General features: G+C 35.7%; 1 protein-coding gene across 8 annotated transcripts; it reads right to left on the bottom strand.

Moving 5' to 3' along the window:
• Positions 1 to 11,283: 11,283 nt before the first annotated feature.
• On the bottom strand, positions 11,284 to 19,122 carry exo1 (exonuclease 1). 8 transcript variants are annotated; one of them, XM_073927154.1, is made up of 14 exons: positions 19,082 to 19,122; positions 18,479 to 18,664; positions 18,247 to 18,366; positions 18,037 to 18,160; positions 17,653 to 17,790; positions 17,066 to 17,278; positions 16,577 to 16,764; positions 16,320 to 16,422; positions 15,953 to 16,175; positions 15,632 to 15,863; positions 14,897 to 15,431; positions 13,235 to 13,318; positions 12,895 to 13,079; positions 11,284 to 11,767 (listed from the first exon to the last, which is right to left on the bottom strand). In XM_073927154.1, exons 2-14 carry the CDS (start codon positions 18,637 to 18,639, stop codon positions 11,653 to 11,655), a joined length of 2,421 nt encoding a protein of 806 aa, XP_073783255.1. In that variant the 5' UTR covers positions 18,640 to 18,664; positions 19,082 to 19,122; the 3' UTR covers positions 11,284 to 11,652.
• Between the last annotated feature and the right edge of the window lie 392 nt (positions 19,123 to 19,514).

Raw genomic sequence — 19,514 nt, forward strand, 5'->3', positions numbered from 1 at the left:
AAGGGTTCATTTGAGTCACTTGCAAACCACTTAACTAAACACTTGTGTATGTGCAGTGACAACTGTATAATGTGACAGATGTCTAGCTTTCCAGTACCGAAAATACGACAGAGTTCTAAACATGTACAGCTGAGAGTTTGGTTATAGATCTGACTGTCACTGTCTAAATAACCAAAGTGCTACCAGCTCAAATATGAGACTTATAACTGTGTTCCGCTTTTTAGCAATCACTTGTTTTGTCTCTTATATTAAATGACATTTCAAAAATCTAGGAAGAATTTCATTCAGCTGTAAAGAACCTTTTGTAGAATTTGAAAGGATATTCATGGAACATCAGTGGCAGTAAATTTTTATTTTTATTTTATTTTTTATTTTATTATTATTTATTTTTTGTGCACAAAAGGTCAACCAGGCAGTTACGGTGCTTGTTAGAAGGTTAAGCACTACTTACGATAGAAGAGAGCCTCTATGAAGTGTTATGTACTGTGGCCGAGAGAGCTTAACATGCTGTAATTTAAGAAAACAAATGTAATTAGAAAAAACACCAACAAATAAAGAAAAGATCTTCATCCGTTTGACAGCACGCATGCTGCAAAACCTCACAATGCAAACAATTACAAAAATGCACTGCATTTTCTCACATCACTTGCAAAAAGCATAGAACACAACAGAAATGTTTCAAGGGGACCCAATAAACGACGGACCTACTGTGCCATCACCATTGCTTTGTGAAATTGTGGGTGATCTTGGAAAGGAGTTTTATTTTTATTTTTTTGTGGTTATTTTAACATCCAGATTCCATTTTAGGGTCCGCTTGAAACATTTCTGTTGTGTTTCGTGCTATTTGAAAGTCTTGTAAGAAAAATCTGCACTTTTTTGTAAAATGTTTGCGTTGAGAGAAAATGCAGCTTGTTTTATTAATTTGTTTGCATCATGGGGAAATGCAGCGTGTTTTTTAAAAAAGTGTTTGCTTTGTGACAATTTGCAGCATGTGTGCTGTCAAATGGATGAAGATCTTTTCTCAATTTGCTGGCGTTTTTTTGTAATTGCATATGTTTTCTTAAATTGCAGCATGTTAAGCTCTCTCAGCCACCATAGTTATGTTAATAAGCAAGGACTATTTTAATGTTGATGCCTAACCACTTGTCAACATTTGGTGGTATATGATTTCAGATCGAATCTTAACATACAAGTATAAACGTTTTTGTAGAAAAGTAAAAATACATAAATAAGATGTTGTATCATGAATGAGCATATTACAATACAATGTGCATGTTTGACAACAATATGGGTGATGTGGAAATATTTCAATAATTCTTTCCAATTTAATTTTTTTTTATTGCCAGCTGATTTATTAACATTTCTTAAGTTAAGCACTGGTATTGTGTTTAAAATTTCTGAAAATATTTAATGCAAAGTGCTTTAAACTGCATTTAAATTGGTAAAATGTCATCAGTAGTTTATAAATAAAAAACATCAGTCTTTTTCCTCGGTGGCCTTCTATTTTCTTTCATGGCTGTTTATAACTGAAAGAAGTTTGCAAAAGGTGATGCAGTGGCGAAGTAGATAGTGCTGTCGCCTCAGAGCAAGAAGGTCGCTGGTTAGAGCCTCGGCTGGGTCAGTTAGCGTTTCTGTGTGAAGTTTGCAAGTTCTCCTGGTGTTCGCGTGGTTTTACTTCGGGTGCTTCGGTTTCCCCCACAATCTGGTACAGGTGAATTGGGTAGACTAAATTGTCCATAGTGTATGAGTGTGTATGGATGTTTCCCAGAGATGGGTTGCAGCTGGAAGAGGTATCCGCTGCATAAAACATATGGTGGATAAGTTGGTGGTTCATTCCCCTGTGGCAACCCCAGATCAATAAAGGGACTAAGCCGAAAAGAAAATGAATGAATGAATGAAATGTACAAAAAAAAAAAAAAAAAAAAAATATATATATATATATATATATATATATATATATATATATATATATATATATATATATATATATATATATATATATATATATATCAAATTCATCGTTGAAAAAAAGAAGAAACACTGACAGCATCTCTAACTGAGTGAGCAAGTAATGGAAGATCAGAATGCTTTGATTTTTAAGATTTGAATTTTAAGATTTCTACAACATAATCTGAGAACACCTTTGTTTTGTCAAACCCAAACCACTTCGGTTCAGTTCAGGGGAAAATAATATCTTGTTTGTATTTTAAGTTGAAAGTTCATTGAGAGATCCAGGATTATCATTTTCTATACAAAACTTAAAAACATCACCATTACTCACAATTAAAAATCCACAGTGCAACACAAACCTTTCATCTTTTCAGATTTCAGGTAGTCAAAAGTGCATCAACCCGGAGAATCACTCACGTATGACCTTCATTTTACCCATTTACACTGTTTATTCAGCAAAGCTCCTATTGACTGCACTGTCATGAGCAGCCACAGATGTATTAACAAGCCTCAAAAGAAAGTGTTTGAGCGAGAAAAGCACCTTGTGTGTGTGTAGCGTAGCCCAATGCATGAAGATGACTGTGGCATTGAGCTTGTGCGCATGTTGTGACAAGAGCAGTATACTTGCGCCTTAAGGGAGGACTTTGGAGTTGAGTCTTTTACTTTTTTTTTTTTATTCGTGTTACATCTAAGTCTGGGTCTCAGGTATGAACTTGCCTCCTTCATTGTATCTCTGTAATGAAATACAGTAACCAGCAAGCGAGAAACAAAAGCTCTCCTCGAGCTGTAAACGTGTTTAGGCCGAACCATTAATTAAGGCCGAACCTCATAGTGGTGGAAGTAAAAATGCAGGAATAAACGTTGCTTCACGCTTCACAGAGAAACAGGTGTCTGAATGAAACCGTCAACTCACCCAATGGCAATCTAGACGAGAACAAAAAGAGCATTTTACTCAGTTTGGACAAAAGAGTTGATATTTTCTTCCCGTTGTTGTGCGTTGATATTGAGCAACTTCTAGCTTGAATTGTGAAAACACATTTTTGTCATTGCACACACACACACATACAAACAGTACAGAATGTTTTGGATACCACTGATCTGGTTGGGACATACCTGCATTGTTTAAAGAAACACTATCAATTAAAATGCAAAAAAAATGTCATGAATACTTCATGGCTCAGCTAACAAGTAACCAACTACAATATGAATGACATTACCTTTAGACCAACTCCTAATATGAAAGTTTATCAAAAACTGCTAATTCTATTATCACTAAAGGATTTCTATAGTTTTGTTTTTTACTATGAATGTCAATGACTACTGGTAAGTGTCTGGTTACTAGCTTTCTTTCAATTATTTAATTTGCTTGTTTAATAGAAGTGCATTTTTTTCATCTTTAGGTTGGAGTAAAGTTCTTTCCCCAGGTGAGGTTCAAGTTTCTTGGGGTTTTGTTCAGGAGTAAGGGAATGTGAAATTGACCGGTGGATTGGTGCAGCGGCAGCAGTAATGCGGTCAATGTACCGGTCCTTTGTGGTAAAGAAGGAGCTGAGCTGAAAGGCAAAGCTCTCGATTTAACGGTCAATCTACAATACGTTCCTACTCTCACATATGGTCATGAGCTTTGGGTCATGACCGAAAGGACAAGATTCCTTTGCTGCATGGCAGGACGCACTCCTATAGGGTGAGGAATTCTATCACCCGAGAGGAGCTTGGAGTAGAGCCGCTGCTCCTCCATATAGAGAGAAGTCAGCTGAGGTGGCTCGGGCATCTTCGGATGCCTCCTGGACACCTACCTAAGGAGGTGTTCCAGGCATGTCACACCTGGAGGAGGCCTCGGGGAAGACCCATGACAAGCTGGAGGGACTATGTCTCTTGGCTGGCCTTGGGATCCCCCTGGAGGAGCTGGAGGAAGTGTCTATGGAGAGGGAAGTCTGGGGTTCTCTCCTAAGACTGTTGCCGACGCGATCCGGCCTCCGTAAAAGCGGATGGAAATAAATGAATGAATGAATGAATGAACTATTCATTTTTAATACAATAAATGGATTAAATATATATATATATATATATATATATATATATATATATATATATATATAAAGCTTAAAGGGTTAGTTTACCTGCAAAAATAAAAATACCCCCTATTTACCCACTACCCTTAAGTAATTCTAAACTTTTATAAGTTTTTTTTTCCTGTTAAATACACAAAAAAACGATATTTTGAAAAATGTTGAAAACCTGTTACCACTGACTTCCATAGCAGAAAAAAAAATCATATGGAAGTCAATGGTTACACAGGTTTCCAACATCATTTTAAATATCTTATTTAGTGTTTAATAGAATAAACTAATTAAGGTTTGAAACAAGTGAAGGATCAGTAAATACATTTTGAGTGAACTAACCCTTTAAGAAAAAGTAAATAAATTTGTGGGATTTAAGGAAAAATGCTACTACATATATCCTGAAATAAGGTTCATTTTAAAGAAATTTTACAAAAAAAACAAAGCTTTTTTGCCTGATATTTATAGAAACTGGGCGATGCGGTGGCGCAGTAGTAGTGCTGTGACCTTACAGCAAGAAGATCGCTGTTTCGAGTCTCAGCTGGGTCAGTTGGAACTTGCGTGTTCACCCCACGTTCGCGTGGGTTTTCTCCAGGTGCTCTGGTTTCCCCCACAGTCCATAGACATGCTGTACAGGTGAATTACGTAGGCTAAATTGTCCGTAGCATATGATTGTTTATGGAAGTGTGTATGGATGTTTCACAGAGATGGGTTGCAGCTGGCATCCGCTGTGGCAACCCTGGATTAATAAAGGAACTAAGGCGAAAAGAAAATGAAGGAATGAATTTATAGAAACTTATTTTTAAAACAGGAAATATCAAAGTTAGCCTTCAAAATGAAGGTCCTTTTTCTAGGTTTCACCAGCAGTGAGTACAAGATTAGATTCTTTGGTGAGTCTTGTAGTTTTTTGTTGTATTATTAAGAACATGCATTCATTTTATGTCACACTGATGATATGTCAATCTCACGTTTTTGGGAAAAAACAATTGATTTTGTTAGAATTTCAGCAATTTTAGCCAGGTCTTTAGCAACACTTAGACAGTGTTCTAACACTTTTTACTTGGCTTTTTAACTTGATGTACAACAGTTTGGTGGTTTTAACAAAATAAGTGAGTAATCTGTGCTATTTGACTGCATTTCTTACTCAGAAAACACTAGCCATTAAAGTAATCTAGCGAACAGGAATACACTATGTTGCTGATTATAAAGTGTGCTTCTTTATTAAGTAAGGAATAAATATTAACATTTTAGAAATAGGTTTCATTTAAATGAAACAATTATTTAGAAAGAATACGGGGGGAAAAACTTAATGGGATGTGTTTTCATTGTGCTTTATCATGAAAACACCTTAATGCATCAGTAGATGAATTGTGAGAATGTAACACCACCTTATTGCACCCAGACATTAAAATTGATATTTAGAAATTGTTTACAGTTTAACTGAGGTACCTCCCATAATTTATGCAAAGCTTCCTGGGGCATAAAGAAGCTTTAAAAAAAAATACCAGCCCATACTGTATAAGCAGACATTAAGAGGCATCTATGTATAAAAAGGACTGGCTGCTAGTATCAGAACTAGAAAAAAACTAAATGGCTGCTCACTTAAAGGGAAAGCTCACCCAAATATTTGAAAACTCTCATTTACTCACTCTGTATTTGTTCCACTCTCTCTCTCTCCCACACACAAATATTTAAAGAAACTTGTAGTAACCACGGAAGTCAGCGGCTATGGGTTTGCAGATTCTTCTAAATTTCTTTTTATCTGGAAACAGCTATCTGAGATCTGCAGAATTGTCAAATAGTCCTCAAGTGGGATAAAGGTAAAGATGTTTGGCTTGACATCTTTGAAATATCCCTCTGGGCTACATACAGAAGATTATACCTTAAATATATTCTAGTAAGTGAACAGAAAAGGGTGGTAAAAGGTTGAGTTTATTAAAGGCCCTTGTAATTATAGCTCTTGCTAGTCAGTCTTGCACTGTCTAAACCAAGTCATGACTCACTGAGGAAGCAATTCACAGTCTGTATATGAACAGAAAATCATTGTTCCGTCGCAGAGATGCCCATCTCGACTCAGACAGAGACAGATAGGTGTCAGACTCACAAACAACCTCCTTCACTTCCTTTAATGAAGCTGGATATTGCCTTGATCAAGGTGACTTTCAGATAAGATGATTTAGAGTTCTAGTTGTAGCCGTGTCATTGACTCATGCTCGAGAGATTTCATTCAGCTCTCATACTTTTCTGTTGCTGTTATTTGTACACAGTTGCATATTCCAAATGATTTGTGGTTTTCAGACATGTTTGTTCTGTGTTCCTTGAATATGCATGTCCATTGAGTCAGTGTTGCTGGCACTGCGTGGTACTCTTCTGAAGTAGGTGTGGCGGCGATTAAGCGTCATGACAACACTTCAAAAAAATGCCACCTCTCCACATTCTCATGCTGGCATTCAGATCACCTGCAGAACTGAGGCCAAAGAGCACTGTCAAGTGAGCAGTGTTTAACTTATAATACAGGACGAATGAATGGTGAAGTGGTGGCAGTGTCTCTTAAAGGCACATTCAAATAGTAAAGAACTAGAGAGCAATGGGTGGAAACTGTAACTGAGTGTTTCGCACACTGTAGTCTCTGTGGATTTTACATGCATGCCACTTATATAATGTGTAGGCACAAAAGTGTAGCTCTTGAAAAGGAACCACCCTGCTGACATGACAATGTATCTTTATTACTGGGAGCAAACAGGAATTCTGTTGTGTGTGTGTTTTTAATATTTAAGTAAAAAATAGTACAATTTCACAGCACCTTAAATTACATAGGTATTTGCCAAAACTGTATTATGGTGTTTTGTTACTTTGAATTTGTCACTATTCCACCAAATCTCAGTAGATATTTTTGTCACACCCAAATGTGTGATGGTTACTGTACACTCTCAGACATACAGGTACATGAGCTGTCACTGGGGTGGTACCTTTTCAAAAGGTACACACTTGTATTTAAAGGGTCCATACTTGTACCTCAAAATTAGTACCTAAAGATTTTAAGAGGAACACTTTTGTACTTTTTAGGTACTAATATGTACCCTTAAGGTATTAATATGGACCTTTTAGGTAGAAGTTTGTTCCTTTTAAAAAAGTACCACTCCAGTGACAGCTTCCTTTATTTCTAAGAAAAATGCTATTTCATTTAATCGATTTGTTTTGTGGCAACATGAAGGAATTAAGCTAACTTCATTGTTTTTACAAATAGTTTTTTTTTTTTTTTTAATAGTTTTCACAAAGTGAATTGAACATAAAACAATGCAAGGGCATCTGCTTTGTAAAACATATGCTGGATAAGTTGGTGGTTCATTCCGCTGTGGCGACCCCTGATAAATAAAGGACTAAGTCAAAGGCAAATGAATGAATGAATAAATGAAAAATCCTAATCTAAATTAATCTTGTCATGGCATCTATATACCGCTGCTCACTTAAAATTAAAAGGCTATTCTCAGTAAGCATGATCTCTTGTGAAACATGTTTACTTTTTATAAAGGCATCTGTTAAATGAATAAATGTAAATATAAATCATAAGGAGAAACACCCAACTATGAAAAATATTACGTTTCATATACCTGTCAAGCAAGTGACATTTGATATGTTTTATGTTCTGAGCTGGTTCTCTGTACATTCCAGCATAGTTTTTTTCCAGGAAAAAAAATTAAGATTCTGTTAAAGGCGAATGAGGTTTCATTCACAAAGCAAAACAATGCAAAATGTATCATTGTATGCACATTTTGATGGGTTTACTGTGCTTGTAGTGTTTAACATGTCGCAGATTAGCTGAAGAAGCTGATGTCATGTTTCCTCTGACCGTCGTGAGGAGGTCTTGTTTATGTGTTAACATGACTTGTGAGTAAATTAGTTGAATTAGAAACAGTCGAAGAATGTGACGGTAAGGAAAACAGCGCTTAGATTCTTCTGATAAGTCTGTAGTACAAGAGGGCTTGTGTCTGTCAGTGAATGCGTGCATTTTTTTTGAAGCTGCTGATAATGTGAGGCGTCCTCTACTCTGATGTCCTGTCCTGAGGAGGATTGAGGCATGAGGTCTATCTAGCAGCACACCTGAGGCATTTGTTCAGAGCATTCCTTAACCAGTCTAATACTGTTCAGCCCACGCACAGTACCAACAATCTGAGACATTCATTTCACTGGAATTCAGCTGATCTCTGATACCAAAACTCACTCCCACTGCTGCCCATATTTTTTAGTTCGGGTTACAGTATCGCGTTGGGATATGCCCCATTTCGAATTCAATTTACTAAATGTTGACTGACATTTCATTGTTTTAAATAATTGAAATCAAGTGTCAAAATATGGGTGAATAATGTTGCGTTGTGGTTTCATGTAATGGATACATTTATGCAAAAATGAAAAAGCAAATAGCCTGTTGCATATTTATATTAAAGAAAAGGTGAAAAATTCATTTCCACAGCAGAATTAACCGCCAACTTATCCAGCATGTTTTACACAGCGGATGTTCTTCCAGCTGCAACCCAGCAGGCCTACTGTAAAACATCCATACACACTCATTTACACACATGCACTAAAGCCAGTTTAGTTTATTCAGTTCACCTATACTGCATGTCTTGGACTGTGGGGGAAACCCACACGTACATGGGGAGAAAATGCAAACTCCACACAGAAATACCTATTGAGGCGACAGTACCATTGAGCCACCGTGTCACCCAAGTTCTACATTTATTGAATTTTAAATTAATAAAATTTTATTGTTGCCAAACGAAACAATGGTAAGAGAGTAGTGACTAAGTACATTTTCTTTTCTAATGACTGAGTAATTGTATTTAATTACATTAAACATTAAAATGGATTTTAGTTTTGCTACTCTGTGAACTTAAATGGTCTTTTAATAAATTATCAAATTATTGTTATAATTAATAATGATTTTAAATCATTTATATGCCTGATTTTTTATATAGAAGTTGTTACACTGAATGACTTCTCTAAATCATGGTAAAAAAAATCATGATTAGCTCAAACTATATACAGTGCTCAGCAAGTCAGCATGTATAAGTACACCCCTTACAAATCTATCTTTTGAATTCATATTTTTAACAGGAAGTTATACAATATTATATTTGTGCATATACATTAGATTTGTCGCTAAAGCTAAATCTAGAACTTTTCTAACAAAATAACTTACGATAGCAGTCCAAAAACTAGTACACCCAAATTGATGTCATATAAAATATTAAATATAAATTAAATACAAATTTAAATAAGGAAAAATCAAAGAAGCAAAAAATTAATAAAAATAAAAAATGAAATATGTAGTTGAAATTTTGTAGGTTGTAAATTTTTTTTGCAATATTTAGCTTGAATTTAGTTGTATTATCTTCAATTTTTAAATATGTTTGGTGACTAATATATTATTTTATAAATATATCTGTTTAATAAATGCACCAAAATACATTGCCTATATTTATTGAAAATTTGATAAAAATATTTATTTTTAAAATAAGGTGTACTCAATTATGCTGAGAACTGTATATGATTTATACAAAATCAAACAAGACAAATTCTGCCAAGTTACTAATAAAAATTTAAAGCTGTTAAAGCAAAACACAAACATTTATCAAGCCCTTTTTACATCTCTGACTCATTCACATTCAAATGGTAATGTGTAAATCACCAAAATATAACAATATTGACAACAAAAGTTGTGACCGTAAGAAAGGGCCAAAGTTAAAACAAACACAATAAAACTACATTTTGGACCATGAGAATGTACATCCGAGTGAAGTCAGCTACTAAAGCCTTCCATTTGTGGTGTACATATTGGCAAGTCATTATTACTGGAACTTTTGAAGTCAAAATTAGCAGTAGTTGTCATCAGTTCAGTGACCACACTTTATAAAATGCCAGAAATTGTTTATCTATAAGCTGTTGCACTGAATGACATTTTAGTGAGTCTTCACTAAATCGTGGTAAAAATTCCTTTGTAATACAAATATTTATCAACCCCCATTTTATGTCTGACTCATTCACAATCAAATGGTAATTTTTGGAACCAAAAGCACAAGTCACCACAGCATAACAATATTGACAACAAAAGTTCTGTATTCTAACAGATCTGAATGTAAGCAGGATGCTGACTGTAAGAAATTTGTAGAATCTACATTTGAGTAAAATCAGCTACTAAAATGAAGGCAGTACGTTCTATTGGGTTATAATGTGTGTATTGCAAGCACATAAATGATTTTTAAAGTGAGTAACAGCCTGTTCCAGGAGGAGGAATAAAACTTGTCTGGTTATTAAATAAACATATTGCCCAAGTTTTTTTTAATTATGTGCACTTGAGAATTTCTGCAACGCTCAAAACTAAACAAAAATATGTCCTGACATTTGATGCAATAGACAAGTAGCCTATACTGTTTGTTACCTTTTCCTTTTTTGATGCACTCCTTCCTGTATTTGTGGTGTACATATTGGCAAGTCATTATTAATAGAGCTTGTGAAGTAAAAACCAGCAGTAGTTTTCATCAGTATAGTGACCACGCTTTATAAAATGCTCCTAAATAAGCCATATATATATATTATATATATGTATATTATATAAGCTGTTGCACTGAATGACATTTTAGTGAGTCGTCATTGAATCATGGTAAAAATTTGTGTAATGCAAACAATTATCAACCCCCTTTTCACCTCTGACTCATTCACATTCAAATGGTAATTCTTGTAACCAGAAGCACAAGTCACCGGCTTATAACAATATTGACAACAAAAGTTCTGTATTCTAACAGATCTGAACATAAGCATGCTGTTTACTGTAAGGGCCAAAGTTAAAACAAACACAAAACTAAATTTGTAGAATGTACATTTGAGTAAAATCAGCTACTAAAATGAAGGCAGTACGTTCTATTGGGTCTTAATGTGTGTATTGCAAAGTACACAAATGATTTTTAAAGTGGCTGCTGCAGGGAGAGGAATAATACTTGACTGGCCATTAAATAAACTTTCAGCCCAGATTTTATTTATGTGCACTTGATAACGTGTTTATAAACAATACCACAATGTACAAAATTAAACAAACATTTAACAGTCCTGACATTTGGATGCAATACACTCAAAAATATTTTGCTTCTTGTTCAAACTACTTAAGTTCAATCCACTTAAATTTGCAAAAACAATTAAGTTAACTTAATCGATTTGTGTTGAAACAAAATGAAGGAATTTTTTTCACAGTGTAGACAAGTAGACCATTACTATTTGTTACTTTTTCCTTTTTTTGGTGCATTCCTTCCTGTATTTGTGGTGAACATCTTGGCAAGTCATTATTACTGGAGTTTGTGAAGTCAAAACAAGCAGCAGTTTTTGTCAGTTCAGTGTTCATGCCATTAAAGTCCAAATACTTCCACAAGTGATTGACATCAAGATTAAAATCAACTGAATTACAGCCGAGCACACACCGAGCATCTCGAAATACAAACAAAACCAAAGTAAAGAATAACGTCTTTATTGACTTGAAATAAAATTCATAATTTTACAAAAGTTTGATTTATCTTACAAATCATTAACATACACAGTATGTCTGAAAGACTGTCTGATACTCTTAAAAAAGTTATTCAGTTGAAACAGTGACATGTCATTCAGCAATGATGAAAATCTCTTTATCAGCTTGAGTCGTTTCCATCACCACATTCTCCCCAACCGGTGACATCGGCTCTCCTTTCTTGGTTGCACTTAACTTTGGACTGTCCCTTAGACAAACACAAGCACAGACTTAATACAAACATATTTTGAATACCTAGTATGTGGCCAAAACAGAGTTAATGAAATGCTTCAGTCTGTTATGCAGACTGTCACATGGTTTTAAATGACTGCATATACAGTTGAAGTCAGAATTATTAGCCCCCCTGAATTTTTAGCCCCTGGTTTATTTTTTTTCTCCAATTTCTGTTTAACGGAGAGAATTTTTTTTCTTCAACACATTTCTAAACATAATAGTTTTAATAACTTATTTCTAATAACTGATTTATTTTGTCTTTGCCATGATGACAGTAAATAATATTTGACTAGATATTTTTCAAGACACTTCTATACAGCTAAAGTGACATTTAAAGGCTTAACTAGGTTAATTAGGTTAACTAGGCAGGTTAGGGTAATTAGGCAAGTTATTGTGTAATGATGGTTTGTTTTGTAGACTATCAGAAAAAAAATATAGCTTAAAGGGGGCTATTAATTTTGTCCTTAAAATGGCGCTTAAAAAATGTAAAACTGCTTTTATTCTAGCTGAAACAAAACAAATAACTTTCTCCAAAAGAAAAAAATATTATCAGACATACTGTGAAAATTTCCTTGCTCTGTTAAGCATAGTTTGGGAAATATATATAAAAAATAATAATAAAAATCAAAGGGGGGCTAATAATTCTGACTTCAACTGTACATATTTTATGGACTGATTTTTATCATTTTTCATACAAATACTCATTAAGTTTCACTTCAGCCTACATTTAATTTATATGTTGATTAGCCCCTCCCCCTTTAAATCGGCACTGACCCAGACCATTATTATTCAACTCGGGTCAAAGAATTGCATAATGGAACTGTATTTCCTTACAGAGTGAAGACACCACCCTTTTCTAAACTACTATAATGACTCTCACTTTACTAAAGAAATCAGCTACACCTCTGTTGTTCACATATCAACTTGGCAACCGCACCACTCCCATTAGTTTAGGTTAACAGGTGTATCCTGCTGGACGTAGCTGGTACTGACAGCCATGAACAACTAGTAAAAGATGAATCAGACTGTGTGAGGGCTTGTCATCTGCCATGTCGAGTCGTTTATTTACATGAGCAGATATTTACACACATACTGACTTACTTCTTGAAGCTGAAGGCCCCCCAGAGGCCACTGATGGTGGCCTGCAGACCTGGGCTGTTCTCATTGTTGACATTTTTCTTCCCGCTTGGTTTCCTTCTCAGACCGCTGGCTCTAGCAGGAGCGGAGGTCTCAATTTTACCGCCTTTACCCTGCCCACAAGCCCCTTTCCGGGACAACCCTGAAACCTAGTGCACAGGTGGAGGAAGTCAGACTGAGGGTGGAGGTGTGTGGAAAGTTATTTATAAGTTTGTCCCCCCTTCCCTTTACTATACTTTAGTAGGGTGTCAGGAAATGCATAATGGAGACTCTGTGGTCATGGACCATGACTAGACGGACTTGCCTTTGTTCTGTTAACAGCAGGTTTCAGCCTGTCTAGTGGAGAGCTGCTAGGGCTGTTGGAGACGTCTGAATCTCTCTCCTTTTCCTTTACAGACAATTACATTCAAACAAAACAGACAAGAGAGAATCAGATTTATAAATCCTCCTGGGAAAATGTGAGTGGTGTTTGCCCATGCAAAACCACCGAGATGCTAGAGGTGTCGTGGGTGTTTGTGTGGGTGTTGCTCAATGGGTTTTTGCATCGGGTAGTTCCCTAAAAACTGACTTCCACTAAGACCATTCTCTTGGTTGCATTTCTACCTTCCACATGACATCGGAAATGAAGTAAGCTGGTGGACAGTGATGTCAAGAGCTGCATTTAATAAAATCACCAACGGGATGTCACTAAAATTAGCTTTCTGAATATGTACACATTGTCACTTGAAAATGTGATGCTGGTGTTTCAGATGGCATGCATGCAACCAATCAACCTACAGCACAGTTACTTTTGTGCTGGAGCAGAATCTACACTGAAGTAGGAACCAATTTTACACTGAAGTAGATCACCCAAATAATTTAATTTGGCAGACAATGTCCTTGCCATAATTTTGGTATTTGTCTAGCTTGATTTTTTAAATCATGTAACTCATCTGTTTGGGCAAGTGAAATTATTGATGTGCCCCTTTGACTGAAGGAAAATGATTACTGAATTTTAATTTCTTGGGATATATCTATCCCTATAAAGTACTTCCCACAAGTTTGAAATATACTTGTGGTGGTGGCCGGATTGAAACGCACCTTTTACCCACAGCATATAAAAAATTAACTATATGCAACAAACATAATTAGATTTTTTACACTATTTTTATTATTGTCAGTTTAAAACTTTTCCTTTTCAATAGATTAAAGTAAAAAAAAAGAATAAATAAAATCCACTATTTCTCTTTTATGTTATTAAGGAGCCATGTGCACCCACTGACAGGCCAAATTTGCTTCTCTCTATCTCTCGTTCTAGTTCAGGTTGCTTTATTGGCATGACATTTTATTGCCAAAGCATTTAAGATGTATAAAATATGTTATATTTTGACACCATAAAATAAATAAAATATACAGCAAATGAAAAATAAATGATAGAAAAAGGAATAAAAACAGACGATATCCCTAAAAATTAAAAAAATTACAAGAATAAAATGTGTAAATTATTTAAATAAGACAAATGAGTTAATTATGCATTTATAATAATGTACAAATATTCTGCAGCTGATTTGATTGCAATTTCCTTCTCTCTGAGTATATAGTAATGTTTTTCTGAGTCGTTTAGATTAAAGAATTAATTATTTAATGTCTCTCTCGCACAAGTGCGTAAAAAATTAACGCCAGCTTTGAAAACAAATCAAAACCAAATCCCGGACATTTTAGTAGATTTAGAAACCCCAGCTGAACGCAAAAAGGTGCGGGTCTTTGTGGGTCTGCAGAGCATGCGAGTGTTGAGAGTTCTGGCACAGACAGAATGAGAAGTATGAAACAGGCAAAGGAGAGAAGATTTTCCACTATTGAATCACTCACGGATGTTTGTTTACATTGGGCAGATACAAAAAAAAGTGTAAAAGGGTGATGACGATAATAATAGTAAAACAAAAAATGTGTCACTAAATATAGTATGTGTGGGAAGATATTTTCTCACCTTATCAGAGTTGTCTTCTGTGACTAAAGAGTTCTCCACACTAGCAGAGATACTGCTGGACTGGGAGAAATAGGCACTGTCCTGAGATGGAGGAGACCCGGGAGAATTTCCAGCATCCTCACTGCCTTCAACAGGTGAGGACGAGAGAGAAAGCCCAGGTCCTGCCCAGGAGATTCTTGCCTTATTTCTGTGAAACTGCTGCAGTGTAGATAATCCTGAAGGTGTGGAGGATGACCGCTGTCTCTCTGTGCTGTCTCTGGCTGGATGTGAAACAGATTTATTGAGTTCTTTGGTTGTCCCTGACCAGCTGAAGACCCCAAGACCCACACTAGCAGGCCTGGAAGAGCAAGATGGAGATGCGGGTGGGCTAGATGGCTCATCTTTGTCCTGTTCTCTCTCTGGTTCTTCACACAGTGATGATGTGTCTCCTCCAGACTGTGACACATGCTTCTCTTGAGACTCCACAGACTGTGAAGAGTCTTGTTTTGAGTCTTCCTGTGTCTCTGCTATGTTGGATTCATCATGACAGAAGAACCTGATAGAAATATAAATACCAACATCATCACCAGAGGCTAAACTGGGAACTACCAGGCTACTCAATAAATGTAATAAAACATATTCAATGCCATATGGATAATAACCCTGAATAATTTGAGCAATAGTACAATTAAGCTTTGGCAGTACGCTTTAGTAATTTGTGATTGCTGCGTTATACTTCCCATCATGCTCTAGTACCTGCTGCATGTGCCCTGCTCTTCAGTGCCCTCTTCTGATCGGTTTCTCCACTGCAAGAGGGTTGCAAAGCGATTTCGAGGACGAGATGGTCCAGATGTGCTGCCACAATGATTCTCCTTAGAAACCATGTTATCATTAGTCAGCGGCTTAGTTGTGGGCTGAGTTTCAGGACAGTGTCTCTTTACACCAGCCGTGTACTGTTCTAACAGGTCATCCACAGAGAGACTTGTGTCTTTCAGGAGAGAACAAAAGAGAATATAAGATATAAACATGGCTTGGCGTGTGTCAAAATTCATAATCATTGCACTGCAGTCTGTTTACCTTCACGGGGTCTTTTCACCTGTGACTCTCTCTGGGGCAACTTTAGACTCTGCACACTAACAATCCTCTCTTTGCCCCGGGTGGGTGGTGGTCTTTTAGGGGAGGTAGGAGACTGTGGCTTGGTGCAACCTGGTTCATAGTTCTGGCTCCAAATGCTTGCCTGTGTTGTGGCAGTTTTGTCACATCTGTCATTCCAGGAACTACTGCGAGGAGCTTTAGGTGGCTGAAAAAAAATGACAAAACATAAAATGACTAAAACCAAAATATAGAAAAAGCTCTTTCAAATAACTATAATAATACTTAGTGCTAAAATTGTTCTTTGATATTAAAATAAATGTAGATTCAAGTAAAGACAGAATCAGATTACCTGAGTTTGAGGAGCGTCAGGGTTAAAGTCATCTATTCTTTGCATTGTGTTAATGTCCAGGTTCCCAAGAGCCATTTGCAGCCCTTTCTCATCACCTACGTTACTGAATAAATTGGTTAAGTTAAATTTGCAGACAGACAATTTGTATGTTGTAACATAAACATAGACATTTGAAAACAGCTCCAACATCTGTAATACCTATACATTTTTATTTATTTAAGTTGAACAGTTTCTGTTTATGATTGCGTGAAAGATACGTTCCAGCATAGCTGAGGGCAGCAGGATTAATGTGATCTGGATAAGGGTTCAAAGGTACCACCTTTCTCCTCAAGGGGTCAAAGACCAGCTGATACAAAAATGTGTTGTTGGCTTTTGTGAAACCCTCAATGTATTCTTCTGGAACTGAAATGTCCATCTTCAAATACTGCCCCATCTTCTTGATCACCTGTGTGGAACATTTATATAGTTTTAGGATAAACCTTTTTTTTATTAAATGTTTTGTTTCTATAATATATTTCGGATTGACTGAACAGATGGAACAGAAATTAAGCACATTTGTGAGTAATTCAATAGATTAAAAAGCAAAGATTTAAAGGTGGTTAAAGGTGCATAAACATAGCAGTGTGTCTTAAAGAAATATTACCAAAATGAAAAGGATGTCATAAAACATGTTGTTTTAGAAATATTTCAACAACTTCATGTTATTGTACCATGTCTATATTTATAACCAGATTTCTTATTCTCACCTTCAGGATATCAGGGTTATTTGCCATCCTGAGCAGCTTGCATGCTTTTCCCAGACCAATACCATACAGAGACTGCAAGTAGTCACAGCCAGAGAGGATGCACATATATCGAAACTTCTCCTCTGTGAAGATGTTGCCAAGAGATTTGCATCGGCCCAGGTGACACTGCTCAATCTCCAATCCATTACCCTGTTTATCCATCTTTAAAATCACCTGCAAGCAATGCACAACAAATGTAAAATTCTACTTTTAATATTATAAAACATTTGTATTTTCAGCACTCAAATCTTCATTATTACAAGGGTTCTTCTACTATGCTGGCATTTTTTTTATTGTATTGACTTAAAAAAAATCAAAACACATATAACACATACACACATAACGTTTGGAAATGGATGACACTAAGATCATTTTAGTTTTGTTTTAAGGAGACAAGTGTAAGGGTTGTATTATATAGTCTATGCACTTAAATGTATCTATGTGAAATGAACACTGCACAAATACCACAGTTATCTTAACTAACTGTGATTAAATTAAACAACCACATTCAGATGATCAATCAATAATTGTGACCGGCCTAATGGTACCTTTTTGCAGCCAAATGCCAGCAGATCTGAGTCCTCTGTGATCACCGCCTGAGCGATATCAGATTTGTTAAGGAAAGCTAACTGTGCATCTGCTTCATATGGAGCAACAACACAGTCCACTCCACGTGTTCTGGCAGCCTTATAACCAGAAGAAAGAAGCAAATGAAAAGATGTCAGCAAACATAACAAAAAAAAATCTTTTTTTAAATTTCTTTCTTAAATACATATTACACAGGCTTCTGATAGCATACACAGAATTACAGAGGCTTTATGTAATACAATAACTTCTTTATTGTGAGACTTATTTCATAACATATACACAAACACACATACTGTATATACCTTTATTTTACTTTTAACAAATTTTAGCTGCAATGACCTTACCCTAATGACATCATGTGCCATAGATGGGGTAATGTTAACACTTCGGGTAAAACATTCTCTGGCTTCTGTTATCTTTCCCTCCCGCAGCAGCTGTTTGCCTTTCTGCAGATTGGCCTGTCGCCTCCTGTTTGTGAAAATAAACATTAAATATTCTTAATTTCAAATCAAATTAACACAACTACTCTTTCTGGTAATCTGCAGAGTTCTTACTCTCGCCGGGACTTCTCCACTTCCTGTTTGGAGGGCAAGTTACGACCATCAAACACCAAGATAGGTTTAACACCAAAAGAAAGCAGCATGTCCACAAACTTCATACAGTAGGAGACATACCTGATGGACACAGAATATGAGCATGAAGAATGAAAAATGGTGTTAGGCATATATGCTATGTTTACATGATTTTGTTGCAATCAAAAATAAACATTACATGCAAACAACTCACTGATCTGTAGGTTCCCCTTTTGCAAGCTTCTCTGCACATGAAAAAGCTCCTTTATGAAGCCAGCAGTATGTGTCCACAGCCACTGTCTGTCCTCGATACTTCTTCACATGCATGGGCTCCGAAGCATCTTTGATAAACTGCAAGAGGCCCTGAATACCCATGTTGTCTGTCTGGAAGGACAGATGTCTGAGGAAGATGGTTTATAAGAGTTCAGCCTGTCACCCTGAAATATGAAAATAAAAGTCCCTTATCATTTAAACACATGTAACGTTGCATATTAAAAGCATACTGTAATTACACATAACGACGTTCACTGTTGAACATAAAATACGTCACCAAAATCAACGGAATAACCGTCCAAACGGAAGACGTACGTAAAATAACGAACATCCATATACAAAGAGTTCCAATACATTTAAGTTAACGTTATTTAGTTTACTTGTGTGTCTGTAATATTTTAACCGCCAAATCCCTCCAAAACAAAACACAACGAACTCCTCCCGAAACTCCGAACGTCACAAGGAAGAACTGTATCGTTGTTGCACACACCTTTAGCATGTATATTTTAAACTATCTTTTTTTATATTTGTATTAAACACTTACCGAGAGCTTTTGCTCGCGCTTCTACCACCAAGTAAAGTTACAGTGGTTCGACTTTAGCGGCAAAAATATGACGTCATTGCACAAGAACCCTATTGGTCAGCACGCCACAGATAGCCAATCACAGAGTAGAAATATGGAAGAGGCGGGACAAAGATGTCCACATCCTCGGAAGTATCTAAAATAAATATATTTTTAATTAAATGTAAAGGTCCTGCTTATTTGTAGTTGTAAAAATTGTATTTAATTATTTAAGATGATTTACACTATATATGTTTGTTCTATGGTCTTGTATATGTTGCTTAAAGCATAATAATACTACAAAAAAACATATATATATATATATATATATATATATATATATATATATATATATATATATATATATATATATATATATATATATATATATATATATATATAATATATATAATAA

This window comes from Danio rerio, chromosome 17 (genome assembly GCF_049306965.1).
Source record: "Danio rerio strain Tuebingen ecotype United States chromosome 17, GRCz12tu, whole genome shotgun sequence".
Taxonomy (NCBI): Eukaryota; Metazoa; Chordata; class Actinopteri; order Cypriniformes; family Danionidae; genus Danio; species Danio rerio.

Coding starts and splice junctions, on each gene's coding strand:
- exo1 (XM_073927155.1), bottom strand. CDS start 18,868: ATGTTCGTTATTTTACGTACGTCTTCCGTTTGGACGGTTATTCCGTTG. Junction 13,319..14,896: donor CAGAAGACAACTCTGATAAG/GTGAGAAAATAT, acceptor TTGTCTGTAAAG/GAAAAGGAGAGAGATTCAGA. Junction 11,768..12,894: donor GGGGCCTTCAGCTTCAAGAA/GTAAGTCAGTAT, acceptor TGTTTGTCTAAG/GGACAGTCCAAAGTTAAGTG.